This window comes from Opisthocomus hoazin, chromosome 20 (genome assembly GCF_030867145.1).
Source record: "Opisthocomus hoazin isolate bOpiHoa1 chromosome 20, bOpiHoa1.hap1, whole genome shotgun sequence".
NCBI classification, from domain to species: domain Eukaryota; kingdom Metazoa; phylum Chordata; class Aves; order Opisthocomiformes; family Opisthocomidae; genus Opisthocomus; species Opisthocomus hoazin.
This window is the reverse complement of record NC_134433.1, coordinates 13,430,050-13,449,315: the sequence shown is the minus strand read 5'-3', so window position 1 is coordinate 13,449,315 and position 19,266 is coordinate 13,430,050. Positions and strand designations below refer to the sequence as shown.

The following is a 19,266-nucleotide window of genomic DNA, read 5'->3' as shown; positions in this document are numbered from 1 at the left end:
GTCTTACTACCTGTGCTACTGTTCAAAAGAAAAGGCGTGGATACAGGTTTAAACATGCCTGCAGTCCCTTACTATCAGGCTATCCCTTGCACTGAGAGGGCTGTACTGCAAGCACTACTTACTTGCTCAGTTGGAAAGAGAGTATTAATATACTCCACAGCGTTGAAATCTGCTCTGTCCAGGGGATCTTGGCTGGGAAATACCTGAAGAGAGGGAGGAAAACAAATACAATCAACAATTCCTCACCATTAATTTCTGTAACTTTACACAGTATCCACCACTTTTAATTACGTCAGCACCCACTTCCGATTGTGTCTCACAGCACCGTCCTAACAAGCGTGCACAGCGAGCGGCCGGGCCTCTGCCCGGGAGTGAAGCAGCTACGTGCTCTGGAGGTCTCCAACCCACTAAAATTCCTGTAGCTATCAGCCTGGATAAACACAAATTATATACACGCCTGCTTCCACGTACAGCCCCAGCATGGTCGACCACGCGCAAGGAATCCCCGAGACATGCGAGCCATCAATTATGCATCCCAAACCACGCCGATGCTCTTGCCGTTGTCTGGAAATGAAACCCCCCGCTGAGGCATCGCCCCATCTTTGCCTGGGCTTTGCAAAGCCCTGTGGTGAGAGACGGAGGATTTGCTTTTCACAGCCACGTAGCAGGAAACATGACGAATTCAGAAACAGTTGTACAAGTTCCCTGGAGGCTTGGGTTTGCTGCTTTCACATGAAAAAAAGAGGGAGAGAAACAGAATCTGCTGAATGATTCTTCCTACCCACGGGAAAGGGAAAAGAGCAGCTGTGGTGCAAACAGATCTCATCTCTCCTCAGAAGCAGCTCAAATGACACGAACGCGGCTGCCAGGCTTTGCTTTTTGTCCCCACAGACTAAAACATGCTGCATTCCCTTCTCTGCTACCATATTCATTCTGTATTTGCGCAGCCATCAGCTCTGCACTCCATGGTCACACCCTGCCTAGCCAACGCATAGCTCACCCCGCTCACGCCTCGGCATCGCCCTGGTCACCGAAAGCCTTTGCAGAAACCTGCGTTACCTGGGCACAGGCAGCTTTTACGCTGTTTTACGCATTTTACAGCACAAAAGCAGTGAGACCATTTAAAACAGAGCAACTTCTCCCTGAAACAGGCCTTTGCAGCAGCTTTCCCAGAGTTAACCCTATGGCCAAGAAGCAGCAGGCAGCAGTTCAATACACAGGAGGTCGTGCCCGAGTGAGGAAGATGCCCTGACATCAGCCCATCACTAAAGCACAGCTGCAGCACCACAGCCTGCCCTGGGCTCACAGCTCCTGCAGATTCAATCGATCCCAAATCTCCGCAAGCATCAAGAGTACCTGAAGCAAGGGGCAGAATGGAAGATGAAGGCTCACCAGCAGCTCCACTCTCCAGCCGTAGGTAGAGATCGCCGCTGCAGGCAGCTGTGCCAGCTACAGAAGCTGCCACCCGCAGGTCTTTGTCACAGCCCCGAACCAGAAATGACTGCCCCACGCTTGGTGGAGCACCAGCCTGCGCGTGCTCCCTGCCCCACTTCAGGCAGCAGGCAGCTGAGCCAGTTCTGCTCATTTCACCAGAACCTGGCGGGTTTTGCCCAAAGCTGATGAAGGAACACTCACGGGAACCACGGGATTGTTGGGTTGGTAACTGCCAGTGAGGAAGTGACAGAAGGCAGGAGGCTGCACCATCCTCTACATCTCCCCTGGCTCAGGATGCGAGTATCTGCCTACAGCCTTTTCACCTGTTAAAATAACTCAGCCAGGGATGCAGTGGATTCTCCACTGCCCAAAACCTCAAGCCAAGTCTGTCTCTAGAAGATATGTTTTACCTTGAAAAGACATTTTGTGCTTGATGAAAAAGTCATTAGGTAACTTTCTTTGGTTGTACAATGTCAGAAATCACACCAGGCTTCTCTGGCTTGCAAACACAGAGGCTCTATAGAGTGCAGGGGATTCTTCTGCTGGACAAGTTCAAAAGCTGGTATTTAATTTAGCAATTCTCAGAGTTTCAGCAAAAGTTATCACTGGCTTACTGCCAAGTGTGCCAACCCCATGTAAAGATGGGGCATGCGGGGCATCTCTTTCTTTGGAGCAATAACATCCCAGCGCTGGCACAGCACCCACAGAGCAGCTGCGCTACCCTCCTCGTCTCCATGCGCCGTACCAGCCCCCACGGCTCTGCCCTAGCTCACCGCGGAGAGCCACCAACAGCGCTCCGCAAGCCTCAGAGCTCCAGAAAGCGAGAAAACTTCTCTGAGCGACACTCGGCGAGTCAGCCCCTGCCCGCAGACCCCCACCACCAGCAACGGCCCTTCCGACGGCGGGCTGCCCGAGGGCAGTGCCAGGCTCCGGCGGCCACACGGTTTTACCTCGGATCTCACGGCTTTTTGCTGGGCTCCCGGGAACACTGACGGACCCGGGCTGGACCACAACGCCGACCGCGAGAGCCAGGCCGAGACATCTGGATCAGCCGGCCCGAGGGCGAGCCGCGGGCCGCTTCACCCCGCTGCTGCCAGCGCTCAGGCGGAGGGCCCGGACGGGGACACCCAGAGACACCCGGGGGACACCGAGGGAGGCCCAGGGACGCCAGGCCTCGCACCCTGTCGGACAGCGAACACCCCCCATGGCTAACGCGGCCCAGGGACACCGGAGCCGGCCCAGCGGCTCTCCCCCCGCCCCAGGCACCGGAAGGCGCGGAGCCCGCCGGGGCCCTCACGGAGCGGGCACCGGGCCGCGCCCGCACCCGGCCCCTGCCCGGAGGGGTCCTGCCCGGCGGCGGGGCGCAGCCGCCCCCCGCCCGGCCCCGCGGTCCCGGCGCACCTGCTCGATGGCGGCCTGCACAGCGGGGGCCAGCTCCAGCGCCGCCTCCAGCCCGGCCGCCAGCTCCGGCTCGTCCTCCTCCATGGCGGCCCGCCGCTTCCGGGCCGCGGGGCACGCCGGGATGCGGGAGGACCCACCAATCACCTCCCCTAGGGGCGGGGTCTGGCAGGAGGGCGGGAATCGACATGGGCGGGGTCTCGGGGGCGGGGTTTGCACCGGGAGGGGCGGGGTCTTCCGCCCGGCGGTGCGGGGCGCGTCCCGGCGGCGGGGCCGGTCGGAGCCGAGGCGAGCCGGGCCGAGCCGAACCGAACTGAACCGAACCGAGCCGAGCGGAGCCGAACCGAGCCGAGCAGAGCGGAGCCGAGCCGGGCCGGGCCGAGCCGGGCCGGCCTTTGACAAGCGGCGGTGGCCGTTCCCCATGTGGCGGACGCTGGCCCTGGCCTCCGCCTTCTTCCCGGGGCTCTTCGCCCTCTGCATCCGGCTGCTGCGCCGGGCCGCCCCGGGATGGAGCCCGAAGGACCGCATCCTCCTCAGCGGCAGGTACGGGGGGGCTCGGCGGGAGGCGGCCGGTGCCCATCACGGAGCAGGCGGGTCGGGAGCACCAAGCCCCGGCGGCGGGGAGCCCGCGGCAGCCCCCGGCCCGGCCCGGGGTACCCCGCTGTGGTGGGGAGCGGGCAGGGTCCCCCCTGATCCCTGGGGGTGGAAGGGACGAGGCCTGGCGATGACCCCCCCCCCTCCGGGGGAAGGCAGCGGCGGCTTTCGGGGCAGGCACGCGGTAGGCGTCGAAGCGCTGACGGCTCTCCCAGGTGCGACCGCCGCCGCCACCGCGCCTCGGCCCTGCCGGGGTGACCCGCGTCCTCCTTCTCCCTTCCAGGTTGGTGTCAACAGTCCAGGCCACGATGGCGACGGTGTCGGGGATCACGGTTGTCGTTAACTGCAAGGACGTGGTGTACGACAGGTAAACCCCGACCCAGAGCCTTGCTGTCCCGCCAGGAGCACGCAGGGGCCGTGCCCGGCTGGCTCGCAGCTGGAGTCCTGCGTGCCGAAGGCTTGGGAGAGGAAAACCAGCTTCTCGTTCCTTCCCTCCGCTCTGAAGGGCTGGGCAGGGGGCTGGCCGTGCAGCCCTGGCAAGGCGCTGCCGTGCTGGGTGCGCTCAGACCTGGGGCTGCGCTGACGGCACAGAGGGTCTGCTCCTGAGCGCGGGCTGTAACAGCGGCCCATGGGTGAGCGAGAATTACAGACATCATCGCTGCTGAAGGGGCAAGGAGTCTCCTCGCTGGGGGCTGAAATGGCTGACGAGTCGAGCAGACCTAGTCAGAACCGCGTTTAGAGGTGCATCCCCTCCTGCGCCCCGGATGGGTTCTGGAGGAGCCCAGAAAAGAGGAAACCAGTACAGCGCTGGCTCTGAAGGAAAATCGCATCGCCGCGTCCGCGGTGCTCCGAGATAAACTGCCCCAGAAGGGGCTCTCGGCAGGAGCGATAGCGCAGTCTGGGTCAGAAGACTTAAAAACAAAGCTATTATCCAGCTATTAGCAGAGAAAATCGTAGGAGGGAAGAATATAATTACGCTGGGCTGGAATTTGACTGTCACACTGGATTTGTGGGAGGGCTGCCCTCTCGGTCGCTGCAGACTTGCCTTTAGCACACAGATGTGAAATGTCCTGCCTCGCGCTAGAAGGCGAGACCTACCCAAATTGCTCAGTCCCGCTTCACCCAGGCAGTTTAATGAGTTACTCTTTTTGCTCTAAAATAAAAATCTCTGCTGTACAGATAGGTCAGATGACAAATCCCAGACCCGCACAGCCGGAAGGCGCTGCCGGCAGCGCTCCTCCTCCCCGGAGCCGTGTGCTCGCCCGGGTGCTCTCCAGGCCAGCAGCTCCGAGCAGACGCTTGGCGGTCGGAGACCTAGATTTTCTGTGAATCTGGAGGAAATACAGCCCCGTGCTCAGCAGGGCAGGTCTCGGAGAATGGCAGCAAGACAGAGAGCTGGGAAGCATCACAAGGGTTGCAATAAAATTTGCCAGTTTATTTACACAGGCAGACAATTATTACATTCTGACACTGTAATTGCGCGCCAAAGCCCTGGGCAAGTTTTGCAAACCCAGCAGCTGGTCACTTCCCCTCCCTGCTGAACATCATTTGCATCCTTCTATCTGGGACAGGGACGCAGGCTACCATTTTTTTCTGGAGCCGGCAGGAGAGCAAAGGCAGATTTACTGAGGCCCCAAGCTACATTTCTTGAAGCGGCAGCATAGGGTGTAGGGTTTTGTTGTTTTTTTTTTTCTCTCCTCAGTCGGTGTGGTTTCAGCCAGGACTCTTTCAGGAGCCCGGTGTCCCTGCAGAGCAGGGCTTGCTGCTGCCCTGATTGTGCAACCGGGATTCCGACGCGCTTTGGGAACAGGCAGCTGCCTGCAACTATTGCCCAACAGACCAACATCTCGCAGGGGCTCATTGCCTGTGTTAGACATTTTGTACTTCACTCCCCAAAGTCCAGGCCAGGCATCTCTAATTAACTCTGAGGTCTCCAGGTGCTTTCCAGACGCTCCCCGGGTTAGGCAGCCGGTCGAAGCGGTGTGGCGGGCAGAAAGGACTGAGTCTTGGAGCTTTTTCCTACCAAGCATCAGCTCCGGGTGTCCCAGGGCTGAGGGGAGAAGAGCACCTGCTGCAAAGGAGTCGGATTAGCGCTGGATCTCGAGCGGTGCCGTGCCCCTGGCCCGCACAGCAAACACCCGGCCGTAGGGCTAATCAAGATCTGCCCGTTAGCGCCGTGTTTGTGCTTGGCTGGGCCGAGCTCGGTGCCCAGCACGGCCGAGTACGAAGCAGGCGCAGGGCCGAGGCGGCATCCTCCACACGTACCAGGTACCTGTTCTCTGCTCAGCCAGATCGAGTTAAATTTCGACACCCCTCAGCTTCAAAATCTGCCATTTCAGCCCTTAAGGCTCCCTTCCAGCTTCCAGAGCATCCGAGGTGCTCGGTGCTGTTGCGATGCCGCTGTGTGTGCTGCTCCTCCCCAGGCACTGGCTGGCCGTGGAGTACATCTGGGTCCTCGTGCCCTACATGACCTACGACATTTACGTCATGTACCTCTGCCACTGGCACAAGAGCCGGGACCGGGGAGTCGCGGAGAAGAAGCACTCGCTGGCCAGCGTGCGGAGCTTCCTCCTGCAGGAGCGGCTGATGGTGACCCACCACCTCTTCATCCTCGTCGTGCTCACCCCCGTCACCCAGGTGAGGGCTGGGCACGGCCGCTGTGGAACCCGGCCGGCGAGGAGCCCCGCGTGGCTGCAAGGGCTCGCGGCCGAGGCTGCGTCTGGCAAAGCACCTCTGCCAGTCGGGAACCCGCGACCCCCGGGAGATGCTCGGGGTTGGCTCCCGGCCACCTCCCCAGGAGATGCTCACTGCTGCCTTTGTTTGCAGCACTTCAGGGGAGAGCTGGGGGACTTCTTCGTGGGCTGCATCTTCACAGCAGAGCTGAGCACGCCTTTCGTATCGCTGGGCAAAATCCTCATGCAGGTAGGCGAGGAGGGACGGGGGTCTGGGACCCCCCCAGAGGCTCACACCCCTTTGCCGCCCCAGGCTGCCCTTCTGCTTCAGCCCCTGTTCCTGCAGCAGCTGGGCTGGGGGGCGGTCTCGGAGGGGGGCAGCCCCACAGCTGCAACCCCAAGCTCCCCCCCAGTGCTGCCTCCTGTTAGGTTCCCATTCCTTTCCCCAGGAAGCAGCATGCCCAGTGGCATCCCCAAACTGGGAGCTGTGCCGTGGCCTGGTGCTGCCTCCTCCCATCTGCACCCCCCCCCTTCCTGCACCACGCTCCCTTCCTCCTGCCCCAGCCCTCTGCCCACCGTGTGCCTCCCTTCCCCCTCCATCCCTTCCCACCCTGCTTCCCTGCTCCCTCCAAAACGCTCCCCATGTCCACGCCTGCTCAGCTCCGTGCTCCCAGCGCCCGAGGAGCGATGGGGTGCTCGCTGCTCACCCCACCTTCGCCTTCTTTCTTTCCCCAGCTCAAAATGCAGGACACCCTCCTGCACAAGGTGAACGGGATCCTCGTCCTGGTGACCTTCTTCCTCTGCCGTATTCTCCTCTTCCCCTTCATGTACGCGGCCTACGCCAGGCAGGTGGGAATCCCCATTTACATGGTGCCTTTCCGCATCCCCCTGCACTGCAACATCGCCAACGCCTCCCTCATCGCCCCCCAGCTCTACTGGTTCAGGCTCATCTGCCGCAAAGCCGCCCGGCTCTACGGCAGCTCGCCCGCCGACAAAAGCAGATAACGGCCGGCAGCGGCACCCCGGCGCGGGGGGTGGAAAAAGCTCAGCCCCCCCCGGTTTATTCCACCGGCGGGGACCAGCGCGGCGATGCCACGGGGCTGTTGGAGCTGGAAGCAGCCTCGCCGTCTCCACCGCCGTGCCAGGCCTAGGCAGGCTTTCCTCCCACGCCGCGCCGGGGCCTCGTGCCCTCCCACCCGCGGGAGCCGGGGCAGGAGCCAGCCAGGAGCACCGCGTTCCTTCTGGGATCCAACGCTGCGACACAACGGTTACACGAGAGGGGTTTCGTTCCAACCCCCCCCGCACGTCTTTCAGGGCTGACACCAGACACCGGCATCGAGCTTGGCGAGGCTCGAAGGAGCCCGCAGCCCGGAGATGGTGGCGGAGGCGATGCTGGAGGGTTCCCGGCCCCACGCAGCAGCGCTGGGCCGGCGCAAGCCATGAGCCGGACCTGCTGCCGCCCCGACTCGCTCCCCCGGCTCCGGTTTACAGCGCCCGGCCGAGAGCAGAGCCAGGCCCCGGGGCTGCGGCACGGTTTGGCACAGCTCGTTCCCGACCTTCACCGACTTTGCCTCCACACTATGGCCGCGCTCAGCCTCTCACCTCCCACCGCTGCGGGGCTCAAAATTTAAGACTCCACTTACCCGAAAGGTGCTTTTCAATACAGCTGTGGTGGCTGTGGCTGACAGTCCCAGGGCAGCGGGGCTCCGGGGTCCCTCCCCAGCAGGCTGGAGGGGGGAGAAGCTCACGCCAGGACAGAGGAACGGTTACGCCATCTCGGAGCAACGCTGGCAGGGCAGAGCACCCGTGGCTGAAGAGCAGGATGAGGACAGGGCACTGCAAAGTCCCCCTCTGGGCACTGTGCAGAGCCTTTCGTTGGCAGGGGAAGCAACTTCCAACCCTCTCCGCTACCTGCGGTTGGTTTTATCTGCCCCACATCTCCCAACAGGTATTTGAAGTTGTCGGGCACAGCCTGCCGTGCCCTCCCTCCAGCCGACACCAGCAGCCCTGGCAGGACTCGACGGGTCCCAGTACAGCCGGAGCCCCGGTCGTATGGACTGTCCCTCTGCCCCATCCCACTCCCCTGGGGGGCGAGGTCTGCTGGGGCTGGCAGGGGGGGAACCGGGTCAGCACGGGAGGAACCGGCAACCCCGGAGCAGGGCACTGAGCTGTGTCCTTCACCGGTTCAGCCCATTTCCACCTTCGGTCACGGCGAAACGGGGACAGGCCTCCCGGGGATCGCAAGCCTCGCAGGTCAGACAGCAGCCGCTCGGTGCCCTCCCTGCAGCCAGCGCCAGGCAGGGCAGCCCCCTCCTCCCTGCAGCCCCCCGCGCTCACCTGGGGGTCCCCTGCTCCAAGGCAGCCCCCCGTGCCTGGAGACCACTCCGTGCCTTCCGTTCTGTCCATAAACACCAGCTGGAAGGGCTGAGGACCCAGTGCTGGGTGCCGGTTCTGGTCCCAGCCAGGGCTGTGGTCTGGAAAGGGCAGAACAAAGGAATCTTCCAACAGGCGGTCGGTTATTGCAGAAACACTGCTCTTGCGTTAACGATGGAGAGCGGCTGCTGTTATAAATCGCTTGCTGCCTGTTACAGATGTCTGTATCTCACCGTTTTCATTGCAAATAATGTGCCTTATGTAAGGAGAAAAAAGAAAAAAAAGCCATTGAGGCATCTCAGTTTGCACTAACACTGCCCTATTTCATACTGCGCCTGTCGGGAGACCAATAAAGATTTCTTTCCTGAGTCACACCACTGCCTGTCTCTCCCACGTGCCATTCGTTTCTGGGGTGGGGACGTTCACGCACGGGGTCACGGCTGCACCTCCACCTCCGGGCAGGAGCAGTGCACGCGTGTTACCAAAGGTTCCCGTCCTGAACTCGCCCGACTCGCTTCCCAGCCTCCGGCAGCACATGGCGAACCCGGTGATCCGCCCAGGACTAGGAGAGGGCTGGCGGCAGGGGAGCCGGAGGGAAACCCTTTCCCTGATGCCGGAGGCTGCCGGGCTCCCTGTGTGAATCCCGAACGCCAGCAGGCACGGCTGGAGCCACGGCACCGGCAGCCGGGCTCAGAGCAGTTGCATCAACAGCCATTCCCGCCGGGAAAGCAGAGCGGCGGCTCCTACCCGTCTTTACACGGCCCCCTCGCTGCGCAGACAGGCTGGAAGAAAACACAGCTCTGGGAAATGAGTTCAGCAGAGAAAATCAGCTAGGGTTTATTGCAGATCTTACAGCTTCCCACGTAAGGGGTCTCCCGAGGCAGGGTTGGTGCTCTTCTCTGTAGCCCTCTCCAGCTCCTCACGCCGGCTCCCCGGCCGAGCGGGCCCCCAGCTTGCCGAGCTTCTGCAGGAGGGTGCCGCGCAGCGCCTCGTCGCCGACGTTGTCCGTGATGGACTCCAGGAAGTGCCTCTCGTTGGCTCTCCGCAGCGCGTTGCTGGGGGAGGTATCGGCGCTGCTGAACGTCTCATACTGCGAGAGGATCTCCAAGGCCACCACCACCAGCGGCTCGCCGCACCCCGTGTCTGGCAGCATGGCGGCGACGTGCAGCAGGTGGCAGAACATCTGGATGCAGACGAAGGACACTTCCTGCGTGGAGGTCCTGTCCTCCTTGGGGTGCGAGGGGAGCCCCGCGGTGCTCTTGACGGAGCCCAGCAGGTCCGTCAGGCTGCTGCAGTACAGCTGGACCACGTGGAGCCAAGCCTCTGCCGGGAGCCAGCTGGAACAGCTGGAGCTGCAGAGGAGCTGGAAGCCCCGCAGGAGGAGCACGGAGAACTGGAGGCAGCAGGCAAACGGCCGGAGGTTGAGCAGGGGCATGTACTGCACGTACTCCAGCGTGTACGGCACGTGCAGGACTTGCCTCTGCAGCAGGTTTTCCACCACGTGCGTGAGCCTCTTCCACTCGCTGTGGCTGCACCAAGGGAGGACCTGAATGAGGGCCACCAGGAACCCTTTGCTGAAAAGATTCACTTCTTCAGGGTTGTCCACGCTGACCGTGAGGAGCGTCAGCATTGTCTCCCTGAGTGCTGTGGACACGCAGCAGCACTCCATCCACGCCAGAAGCCCGCTGCCCGGGCCATACGCTGGCAGAGGCTGGGACGTCCACTCGTCCTCAGGAAGCGTGCAGATCTCAAACAGCGTTGCCGGGACCTCGTTCTTGAAGTGGTCTCCATAAAGCTTCTTCAGCCGGAGACCGATGGTCCAGTCCAGTGATGCCACCTTCCTGTGAAGCCAAGCCAGCGACTGGACCCACAGCTCCGGGGAGGGGGCGGCTTCTGGTCTTACCACCTCGCAGAGCTGGCAGAGGATGCTCAGCACCAGGTCTTTGGACTCCAGCAAAGGGAAGAGCTGGTCCTTAGGCCGATGCCAGTACTTTGTGTAACCATCTAGAAGCCTGCAGAGGCTGAGGAGAAGCGGGAATGGGTGACAGGATTTGATCCAGTGCTCTTCTGAACAGGACTGTATCCCCAAAACCTTACTGAGGATCTGCAGGCTCAGGTCAATTTGAGCACAGTCTGACTTCAAATAGGGAAGGACAAAGGCTTTGGTCACCTCTGCAGGAGACACGAGCGGGGCAGCTGAGCTTGGCTGCATGAGGACGGCCAGGAACTCCAGGAACTGCTCCTCTTCCCTCACGGTGGAAAGCCTCCCCCACACTGCCTCCTCCAGACACCTCACCACCAGGCTGCACGGCCTGCCCGGATCATCGGGGGTCTCCAGGAAGCTCAGCACTGGGAAGGAGCAGAGGATTTGCGCGAGGAACTGGTGTGCTCCCAGGTTGACGACAGCAAGGTTACAGACCTGCTTCACTGTGGCCTCGGGGTGCAGCAGCACGAGCCTGGCCACAGAAGCCACAGCCCTGGTCAGGCCTTCATCAGACACGCTCTTCGTGATCTGGTTGAAAGTCACATTCAGATCCTCCTGGAACCCCTCCATGACAGCCTGCAAGTTCAGGGACAGACCTGGCCCGCCCCAGGACGCCAGGATGCCCGAGATCACTTTGTTTTTGTCGGTTAACGAAAGCTCAGTGTAACACTCCACGATGGCTTTGGTCACTCGCATCTGCAGCTCTCGGCCCTCCTTGTCTTGGCGGGACACGGCAAAGTTCACCAGCGTCTCCAGCAATTTCAGAACTAGCTCTGGTTTCTGGAAGAGAGCTTTGCTTTTCACAAGGCAGTCAGCCCAGTCCTTTGAAAAGGCCCAGGTCTTTTCAGAAGCAAAAACGGAGCACATCTCCACGTGCCGGTCCAGCTTTTGCTCAATGATTGTCATGGCAACTGAAGACACAAGGCTGGCATCCAAATCCTTGCCCTTCAGGCTGGCACTGGTCTCCTTGAGAAAGTCCTTAGTGACCTGTGTTAGCTCTAACACTACGCGTGTCTCATGCTCACCCAGGTCTCTAGTCTCCGAGAAGCAAACCAGGTTCTTCCCAAGGGTGGTAAGAGTGTCCAGAAGCCGGTAGCTCTCATAGCAGAGCCCCTCAGAGCTGCTCAGGGTGCCCTGCAGCTCCTCTCCCCAGGCATGCAACAGCCTGCAGAGAAAGTCCAAGCCACCAAAGAGCTCCTCACGAGAGAGCTTGGCCATGGGCAAGAGGCTCATGCTTCTCTCTGCTTCCTTCACCTTCTCGTCCAGCCCGCTGTGGTGGAACTGGCTCTCAGTGTCGCTTGTCCAGAGGCTGACGACAGAGCTGATCTTCTCCAGGTACTCCACAACAGGGAGGGGGCTGCCCTCCGCCCCTAGCTCGGTGAAGGCGGTCAGCAGCTCCACCAGGTTGGCCAAGGCATAGCACCTGGCGCGGGGCTGGGCGATGCTCCGGTAGGTTTGCTTTAACCCCTCTATCAGGGCCACGAGCAGGCTGGTGGCAGCAGGGGGGTCGTTCAGAGAGCCTGGGTCACCCTTGAACCTCTTTGGGGGCTGGAGACCATCGTCCAGAGAGGACTCGCACCCATGCTGACGTATGAGAGTGCTGAAAGCAGAGACTGTCGCATCCTCCTGTTCCTCCCGGTGTTTCATCACCTCCCACCACACGTCTGAGAAGAACCTGATGTCGGACGGGGAGGTCTCGCTGGCGACGTACTCCACCAGCTCCTCCAGCTGGCCCCGGCGCACGTCCCGGGGCAGCGCCAGCAGCAGCCGCGCGAAGGGCCGGGCCGCGGCCAGGGCCTTGGCCAGCTCGAAGAGGACGGTGTGGTTCACCTCGGGGATCATCCTGCCCACGGAGAAGAAGCCGTCCTCCTTCCAGCCCCGGTCCAGCGCGGCGGCCGGCGGGCCCGGCAGCAGGACTTTGGCCCAGACGATGGCCACCGCCTCCTCCTTCCAGAGGCCGTGCCGCAGCGGCGAAGGGCAGCGGGCGCCGATCTCCCCCAGGGCGTCCGTGATGGGGGGTCCCACGCGTGCCCAGTCGGCCTTGCGCAGCTCCCGCAGCGGCCGCGGCTGGGTCAGCCGGGCGGCCAGCAGGAACCCGCCGTGCAGGATGGCCGCCTCCTCGCCCACGCCCCACGGCCCTGCGCGGAGACACCGTTACCGCGGCCCGGCCCCGGCCCCCCCGCCCGGCCCGCCCCGCGCCCCGCGCTCCCGCACCCACCGGCCTCCATGGCGGCACCGCTGCCCATCCGCGCGTGGCGCGCTCTGACGTCACGGCGGCAGCGCGGCCCCGCCCCGCCGCGCCGCGCCCCCTGGCGGCCCGGCGGTGGCGCCACCCATGGGCCACCCAGCCCTCCCCGCGATTAATTAGCGTGCGGGAAAATCGAGAGCGCAATTAACAGGGAGGGGCAGCGCGGGGGGCAGCCGGGAGGAAGGCACGCGCGCCGCCCTCCCCAGCCGCCTTCGTTCGTTTCTGCCCTGGTGAGGCCCCATCTGCAGTGCTGTGTCCTGTTCTGGGCTCCCCAGTTCAAGGTAGACGAGGAGCTACTGGAGGGAGTCCAGCGGAGGGCTACGAGGATGATGAGGGGACTGGAGCATCTCTCCTACGAGGAGAGGCTGAGGGAGCTGGGCTTGTTCAGCCTGGAGAAGAGAAGGCTGAGAGGGGACCTTATAAACGCTTATAAATAACTGCAGGGGGGGGTGTCAGGAGGATGGGGCCAGACTCTGTTCAGTGGTGCCCAGTGACAGGACAAGGGGCAACGGGCACAAACTGAAGCAGAGGAAGTTCCATCTGAACGTGAGGAAGAACTTCTTCACTCTGAGGGTGACGGAGCCCTGGCACAGGCTGCCCAGGGAGGCTGTGGAGTCTCCTTCTCTGGAGATATTCAAGCCCTGCCTGGATGCGGTCCTGTGCAGCCTGCTCTGGGTGACCCTGCTTGGGCAGGGGGTTGGGGTGGGTGACCCACAGAGGGCCCTGCCAACCCCAAACATGCTGGGATTCTGTTTAACTGGCAAGCGGCAGCAGTTCAGGGGCGCAGCTAGCGCACGACAGTTCTGTCTGGGTCGGTACATGACTGAAAATCACCACCGAGCTCGAACCAAAAATCTCAAACAGCAAAATCAGAGCGAGGAATTGTTCCTGCTTAAACTCAGAACACTCTGTCCAAGCGCCGACGTGCCTTGGCGACTGCTAACAGCACTGATTTTGCCTGCTTTTCTCCGTGGAACTTTAATTAAAGGTTTTCATCAAGCAAGATGACAAACCAGGCCGCGTGCCCGACACGCACAGTGCCAGTAACCACTCCCTGTGTTCCCAGCCCTTACGCCACCAGCAAAAGCAGAGCGACTTCATTCCAGCGGAACAAACCTGAACTGTTACGTCCAAAGGCAATTTTCTCATCAAAAGCTAATTGCAGAACCATGATAACGCTCATTTCAAGCTGCCTTGCAGCACCTCTGCGGACAGCACAGCGCTGCCACGTACACCCCAAAGCACGGCCCCGGCTCCCACCCGGAACGCGGACGGCTGCGTGCGCTGCCATCAGGAGACAGGTACACAGGAGCTTGGTGTGGGCTGGAGACCACCACGTCAATAACGTGACCCCAGCAGGAAACACACCACGCGCTTCCCGAGTGAACAGACCACCTCGAAAGCTGGGAAAACATCTTGGGATGAAAACAGGGTTTATTCCGGACTAGAATATTCATGTGCTTCGAGATAATTTCTCTGTTCCCAGCAGAGACGCACGGACTACGACAGCTGAACTGCTCGAGCTCTGCGCACACAGCCCTTCCCTTCAGCCCAACACATCGCCACGGAAGCTGGCCAGCGGGGTACCTGCGATGCTCACAGCCACGGCTCCCTGAAAGTCTCTGCTCCACGCTGCAAATCCAGGATGGCGAAAGCCAATTAGTTAGAGAATTAGATGTTGTAATGAATCTAGCAATCTCTTTTTCATGGATAATAATATCAACACAGAAGTGTGAGGTTTTCCTCTTAACAGAGGACCTGTTTTTGAAGCCACATGCTCAACCTGCTCCCCACTGCACAGCCTGATTTTTTGGAAGGATAACACGCTATTCGCCTGAGAAGAGAGAGCAGCAGTAAGAGACACAAGAGTAAATCAAACAAACAGACTAGCACGGGCCGCTCTTACTGGCAGAGGTCATGCAACACGTTACAGAGGATTGGCATTTCGCTCGGATGAAAACCGAGGCACGAAGGAGCAGCCCCGTCCTTCTCCCCAGCTAAGCAGACGCCTTCTTCATGTTCTGCGCAGCAAACCATCCGTCGCTGTTGTCCGCTGCCATGGCCTGCACGAAGAAGAGCGTGGGCACGTTGAGAACACCAGCCGAGTCGCCAGGCGCTGCTCACGCTCGCCAGCCCACCCCACAAACCCACGCTGATCACAGGGCAGCTTTCTAATTTGGAGGAAAGCTATTCTGATGGATAAATTAATTTTGACACGCTAGTAAGGAAAACAGACCCTGAAAACCAGTGCTCTCTGCTGCAGCACCTAAATAGCAGATCTGGTAGTACAAGAGCGAACGAGGCTATTGAACCACGGCCTTCCCAGAGAGCTCACACTCGGCACCAGAGCCCCTCTGCCTCGGGAGGACGTCCAGCTGCTCTGACGTCACTGCAGCTCACGGATCGGCTTCTGTAGTAACTCACACCAAAGCACTGCTGGCGTGTGCCGCAAGACATTCCACCAGCCGGCTGCCCCCAGAGCGGGGCCCGAAAACTCCAGCCAGGACGCTAAGTGAATTCTAAAAAACTGTGGTTTTCTTAGCAAGAAAACAACCGCAGCTCAGAGGCTGTACGGCTTGCTTCTCAGAAAACTCCACGTGTAATGAAAATCAGATTCTACGGGTGTCTCTGATCAGGAAGCAAACCACTGTGCAGACAGCAGTACTTACATCGTCTAACAGTTTGTCACCATTAGGATCCACCTTGGACAGATCTCTGAATGCTTCGTCTCCCACAAAACAGATTTCATGGCCATCCTACACCAAGTTTAAGAGCAGGTAAGTCAGATAAATGGCAGAGAGAAATTTAAATCGAATTTAATTGCTATTTCCAATATTACTCACAGGATCAGCCAAAATAATCACTTGCACTGTGGCTTTGCCAGGTGTGTCCAAGCTAACCAGAGGCGTCAAAATTTTCTGGTTCTCCTTTTTCATCAGTGCTTCAATGTTTGGCAACTTAAACAGAAAATCAACAAAAATCAACCCTAGCCAGATGAAGATCAGATGCATTCAGGTTGTTCTCATTTACCGCTTCCCTACTACCCACAACTCCATCGCATTCCCACCATGAGAAATACAAATGAAGTATCAGCTCAGTATTATTTTGTTCACACCTTGGGTATTTTGCTAATGCTAGACATTAATCTCCCACTAGTCGGCTCTGGGTAACGAAAGGGCTAAGGGAAACGCGATCGTTACCTCTTCCTTTGCGCAGGAGAAGGCAATCCGCCCAAACGCTGTCCCGTGATCCACCGCTCCTCCAACAGTCTTCAACTCCAACTTACACTCAAAGAGCAAAACAGAAAGCCTGACTTGCAAGGACGCTGCTCTCACTGCTACATTCGCTCCAGTTTTTCAGTGATGTGGACGATTTCAAGATCACCCATACACACACCTCCCACCAAGCCAGAACTACCAGAGCAAACCACAGCTGTTTTTTAAACAAAGCAGTTAAGTGTATGCAATCCTTAATTTAAAGGCACAAAAAATTAAGCGCACAGTTGCTTTAATTATGAGCTTTTTTTCCCTTTAAGATTTTATTCTCATGAAATGAGAGGTTTCTACGAGGAGATGCAACTCTTAAAGATGGGAACTGGAAAGTTTTGTGAGGACTAACCTGGTTATCCGCATAGCCTAGCAAAGCCCTCTGTTTTTCCTCATCCTTCTCATATAGCTTCATCCCGAGCAAGTCAGACCAGTAGTTAACAGACTTCTGCAGATCGGAGACACCCAAGGTAACCTTTAGCACAGGATCTATAAAATTGCAGTGATTTGAAATTAGTTACAAATATATTGTAGTTTGAAACGCACAGTTATACCTTCTTGAGAAGGAAAGTAACAAAGAAACAACAAAAACACGCTCTGTTTCATAAAATGGCATCCAGACAAGCGCTCAGCCCGTTCTAACCTCCCACTTGTAAATCCCTCCTGAACGCCAGCAAGAGCGAGCGTGTGTGTTGCACCTTGCTTGAGCTGTTCCTTGTCTTCCAAGTAGAACTTGTACCCCCCTGGGGCTTCAGCTTCAAAAATACCAGTTGTGACTTCTTTGAGGGGCCACCCCATCTTCTTCGCATTGCTCACAGCCCGGCTGGACACAAGCGTTATGCCCTAGTGAGAACAGAACAGACGCACACAAAATTCACAGGGCGGGTGGCGTGTAAGTCCTACCTTTCAGGGGTCTGCCTCTGCCAGAGGCAAACGAAATTACTTTTTATAACCCATGGACCATATGATCTCCTGAAAACCAGGTATCTCGCTCCTATAAAATAAGCTTAGTCTTACTGCGCATCCCACATATATCGGGAACGCATTAATCTACCCTTCTTTCACACCAAAGGGAAACGAAAAGCCAAAGGAATTTAAATCTCTGATTCAACGCGTTGTACAGAAAAGGAAAACCAAGTTCCTAAGTGTTCTGCCAGGTTAGGCAGACATCTGTGGCTGCAAGCGGCTGTTCCCTGACCCCCCACAAACCAGGGGGAGAACATTAGCTCAGGGCAAACAACGAGCAAACACATTACACGTATTCGTAGAGGAAATGTGAAAACTTAATTGGCTGTCAGCTAATAAATAACAAAGAATTAAGTAATAATAGATAAAAGAGTGTTATCCTCTAGCAAGATCCTTCTTAGCTCATCGTTCCAGGCTATATCTGACAGCCAATATCAGCTATCCTACACGCAGTGCAACTGAGCGGGAAGGTGCTCAAGGAAGCGTTTCCTGGATCCTACGTGAGCACAAAGCTGCTCTAGTTTCTGCTCATCCAACTTGGAGACAACTACAAAAGCAAGAATAAAAAGCGTTTAAGGAACCAAACAGCATAAAAAAGCAACTGGTACAACCTATATGCCAGATAGACTCCTAATCATAATAATAAAAAAAACTTAATAAGAAAGATTTTGCTGCTGAGTGTGGTACTCACCAGGAAGTCATTGCCCAGGCGATATTCTCCGATACCGTAATTGTAAGTCAATTCTGCAACAAAGTGATTGTCTTCCGGCCCGTAGCCCACCATCGTTTTGCTCCATCTTCCGTCATAAGGGCTGGAACATCCATATTTAATTATCATCAATATCAGAAACAAGCCTGAAGAACTACAAGTATCAGTGTTTCAAAGAAGAACTGCCTTTCTAGAGTAACCAAACAGCACAGGTGACCCAGTAACCTCCCACCAAGTGGGAGCTGCTACCCGTGAAGAATTCCCATTGCAGCTCGGCACGCAGCAGACTGGCATCCCCCTGCTCAACAGTTCTGACCTTGGGCTGTCATCCATGACCACGCAATAAAGAACAATTCTACCTCCTTCTTAACAGCCCACAGGCTAAGAGCACAAACTGCTCATCAGCTGGAATTATACGAGCACTTCCTTATTGCGAAGTAGGAAAAGTAAGCGGTTAGGCATCAGATTGTAAGACTTCTTTCATCCCTGAAGACAAAAGCCTTCAGGGCTACCAGGAGAGATTTTTAACTCAAGAGCAGAGAGAGCCCCATGCCTGTAAAAATTCAGTGTTATCAAATGTAACTCCAGGAAAGCTTAGAAACAGTTTTATAAGTTCAGTGTCAGTCTATAGGTGTAATACAGCGACACTTGTGTTAGTGGCTGGAAAGCTGCCCGGTGGAAAAGGACCCAGGGGTGTTGGTCGGAAGCTGGCTGAACAGGAGCCAGCAGTGTGCCCAAGTGGCCAAGAAGGCCAACGGCATCCTGGCTTGGATCAGGAATGGTGAGGCCAGCAGGAGCAGGGCACGGATCATGTCCCTGTACTCGGCGCTGGTGAGGCCGCACCTCGAGTGCTGTGCTCAGCTTTGGGCCCCTCACTCCATGCAGGACATGGAGGGGCTGGAGCGTGTCCAGAGAAGGGCAGCCAGGCTGGGGAGGGGGCTGGAGAACAGTCTGACAGGGCGCGGCTGAGGGAGCTGGGGCTGTCCAGGCTGGAGAAGAGGAGGCTCAGGGGGTACCCTATTGCTCTCTACAGCTCCCTGACAGGAGGGGGTAGTGAGGGGGGGGTGGTCTCTTCTCCCAAGTGACAAGCGACAGGACAAGAGGCAACGGCCTCAAGCTGCGTGAGGGGAGGTTCAGATTGGAGATTAGCAAGAACGTCTGTACCGAAGGAGCGGTCAGGCCTTGGAGCAGGCTGCCCAGGGCAGCGGCTGGGTCACTCACCCGTTGCAGCTGGCCTTGCAGCCCTCCGCGAACTCCTCGTGTCTCAGCACCTGCCGAACCGCGCCGGAAAGCTCAGCCGGAGAAGCCGCCTTCCCCCCCTTGCCCCCCCCCCCCCCCGCCGCGGCAGCCCCGGGGCACGGGCTCCCCCGGGGGCAGCCGGTCCGGGAGAAGCCGCCGGTCCCCGCACAGCGCCGGGCCGGGGGAGCCCCGGAGCCGCCGCGCCGCGCCCCGCCCCGCCCCGCCCGCGCCCCCCTCGCGCTCACGCTCATGCCCAGCAGCTCGCGGTAGAAGCGCGCGCTCCGCCCGCGGTCCCCGACTTTGAAGACGAAGTGGAGCGCGCGGCGAGCCCCCATGGCGGCGCGGCCGTGACGTCACCGCGCGTCGCGTCGCGCGGCGGTGAC

The 19,266-nt window shown here is 58.8% G+C and overlaps 4 protein-coding genes across 9 annotated transcripts in view; 1 reads left to right on the top strand and 3 right to left on the bottom strand.

The window, feature by feature from the left end:
* VPS53 (VPS53 subunit of GARP complex) overlaps positions 1-2,948 on the bottom strand; it is a 68,272-nt gene extending 65,324 nt beyond the window's left edge. For both annotated transcript variants that reach the window (XM_075440040.1, XM_075440041.1), the window contains exons 1-2: positions 2,836-2,948; positions 123-203 (exon numbers count right to left, since the gene is read on the bottom strand). In XM_075440040.1, the coding sequence (XP_075296155.1) occupies positions 123-203; positions 2,836-2,919 (165 nt within the window). In that variant the 5' untranslated portion in view covers positions 2,920-2,948. The remainder of the gene's footprint in view (positions 1-122; positions 204-2,835) is intronic.
* A 141-nt stretch (positions 2,949-3,089) lies between these two features.
* TLCD3A (TLC domain containing 3A) lies at positions 3,090-7,103 on the top strand. The gene is made up of 5 exons (XM_075440126.1): positions 3,090-3,375; positions 3,710-3,793; positions 5,850-6,063; positions 6,253-6,348; positions 6,834-7,103. Exons 1-5 carry the CDS (start codon positions 3,254-3,256, stop codon positions 7,101-7,103), a joined length of 786 nt encoding a protein of 261 aa, XP_075296241.1. The 5' UTR covers positions 3,090-3,253.
* A 1,543-nt stretch (positions 7,104-8,646) lies between these two features.
* Positions 8,647-12,722, bottom strand: GEMIN4 (gem nuclear organelle associated protein 4). Of its 5 annotated transcripts, none has more exons than XR_012765912.1 (3): positions 12,674-12,722; positions 9,219-12,593; positions 8,647-8,727 (listed from the first exon to the last, which is right to left on the bottom strand). XR_012765912.1 is itself a non-coding variant. In XM_075440124.1 (2 exons), exons 1-2 carry the CDS (start codon positions 12,699-12,701, stop codon positions 9,391-9,393), a joined length of 3,231 nt encoding a protein of 1,076 aa, XP_075296239.1. In that variant the 5' UTR covers positions 12,702-12,722; the 3' UTR covers positions 8,793-9,390. The 5 variants fall into 5 exon arrangements, 2 of the variants coding, with proteins under 2 accessions (XP_075296239.1, XP_075296240.1); XR_012765914.1 differs by having other exon boundaries at positions 8,652-8,727; positions 9,325-12,593; XR_012765913.1 differs by lacking the exon at positions 8,647-8,727 and having other exon boundaries at positions 8,793-9,253; positions 9,325-12,593.
* A 1,397-nt stretch (positions 12,723-14,119) lies between these two features.
* On the bottom strand, positions 14,120-19,265 carry GLOD4 (glyoxalase domain containing 4). Its single transcript, XM_075440291.1, has 9 exons — positions 19,129-19,265; positions 18,866-18,915; positions 17,627-17,747; positions 16,668-16,812; positions 16,322-16,458; positions 15,904-15,990; positions 15,547-15,660; positions 15,373-15,459; positions 14,120-14,766 (listed from the first exon to the last, which is right to left on the bottom strand). The coding sequence occupies exons 1-9, from the start codon at positions 19,216-19,218 to the stop codon at positions 14,701-14,703; spliced, it is 897 nt and encodes a 298-aa protein (XP_075296406.1). The 5' UTR covers positions 19,219-19,265; the 3' UTR covers positions 14,120-14,700.
* Between the last annotated feature and the right edge of the window lies 1 nt (position 19,266).

Coding starts and splice junctions, on each gene's coding strand:
- TLCD3A (XM_075440126.1), top strand. CDS start 3,254: ATGTGGCGGACGCTGGCCCTGGCCTCCGCCTTCTTCCCGGGGCTCTTC. Junction 6,064..6,252: donor TGCTCACCCCCGTCACCCAG/GTGAGGGCTGGG, acceptor CTTTGTTTGCAG/CACTTCAGGGGAGAGCTGGG. Junction 6,349..6,833: donor TGGGCAAAATCCTCATGCAG/GTAGGCGAGGAG, acceptor TTCTTTCCCCAG/CTCAAAATGCAGGACACCCT.
- GEMIN4 (XM_075440124.1), bottom strand. CDS start 12,701: ATGGGCAGCGGTGCCGCCATGGAGGCCG. Junction 12,594..12,673: donor CGGTGCCGCCATGGAGGCCG/GTGGGTGCGGGA, acceptor GTCTCCGCGCAG/GGCCGTGGGGCGTGGGCGAG.
- GLOD4 (XM_075440291.1), bottom strand. CDS start 19,218: ATGGGGGCTCGCCGCGCGCTCCACTTCGTCTTCAAAGTCGGGGACCGC. Junction 15,661..15,903: donor TCTCCTGCGCAAAGGAAGAG/GTAACGATCGCG, acceptor TTTCTGTTTAAG/TTGCCAAACATTGAAGCACT. Junction 15,460..15,546: donor TGATTATTTTGGCTGATCCT/GTGAGTAATATT, acceptor AACTTGGTGTAG/GATGGCCATGAAATCTGTTT.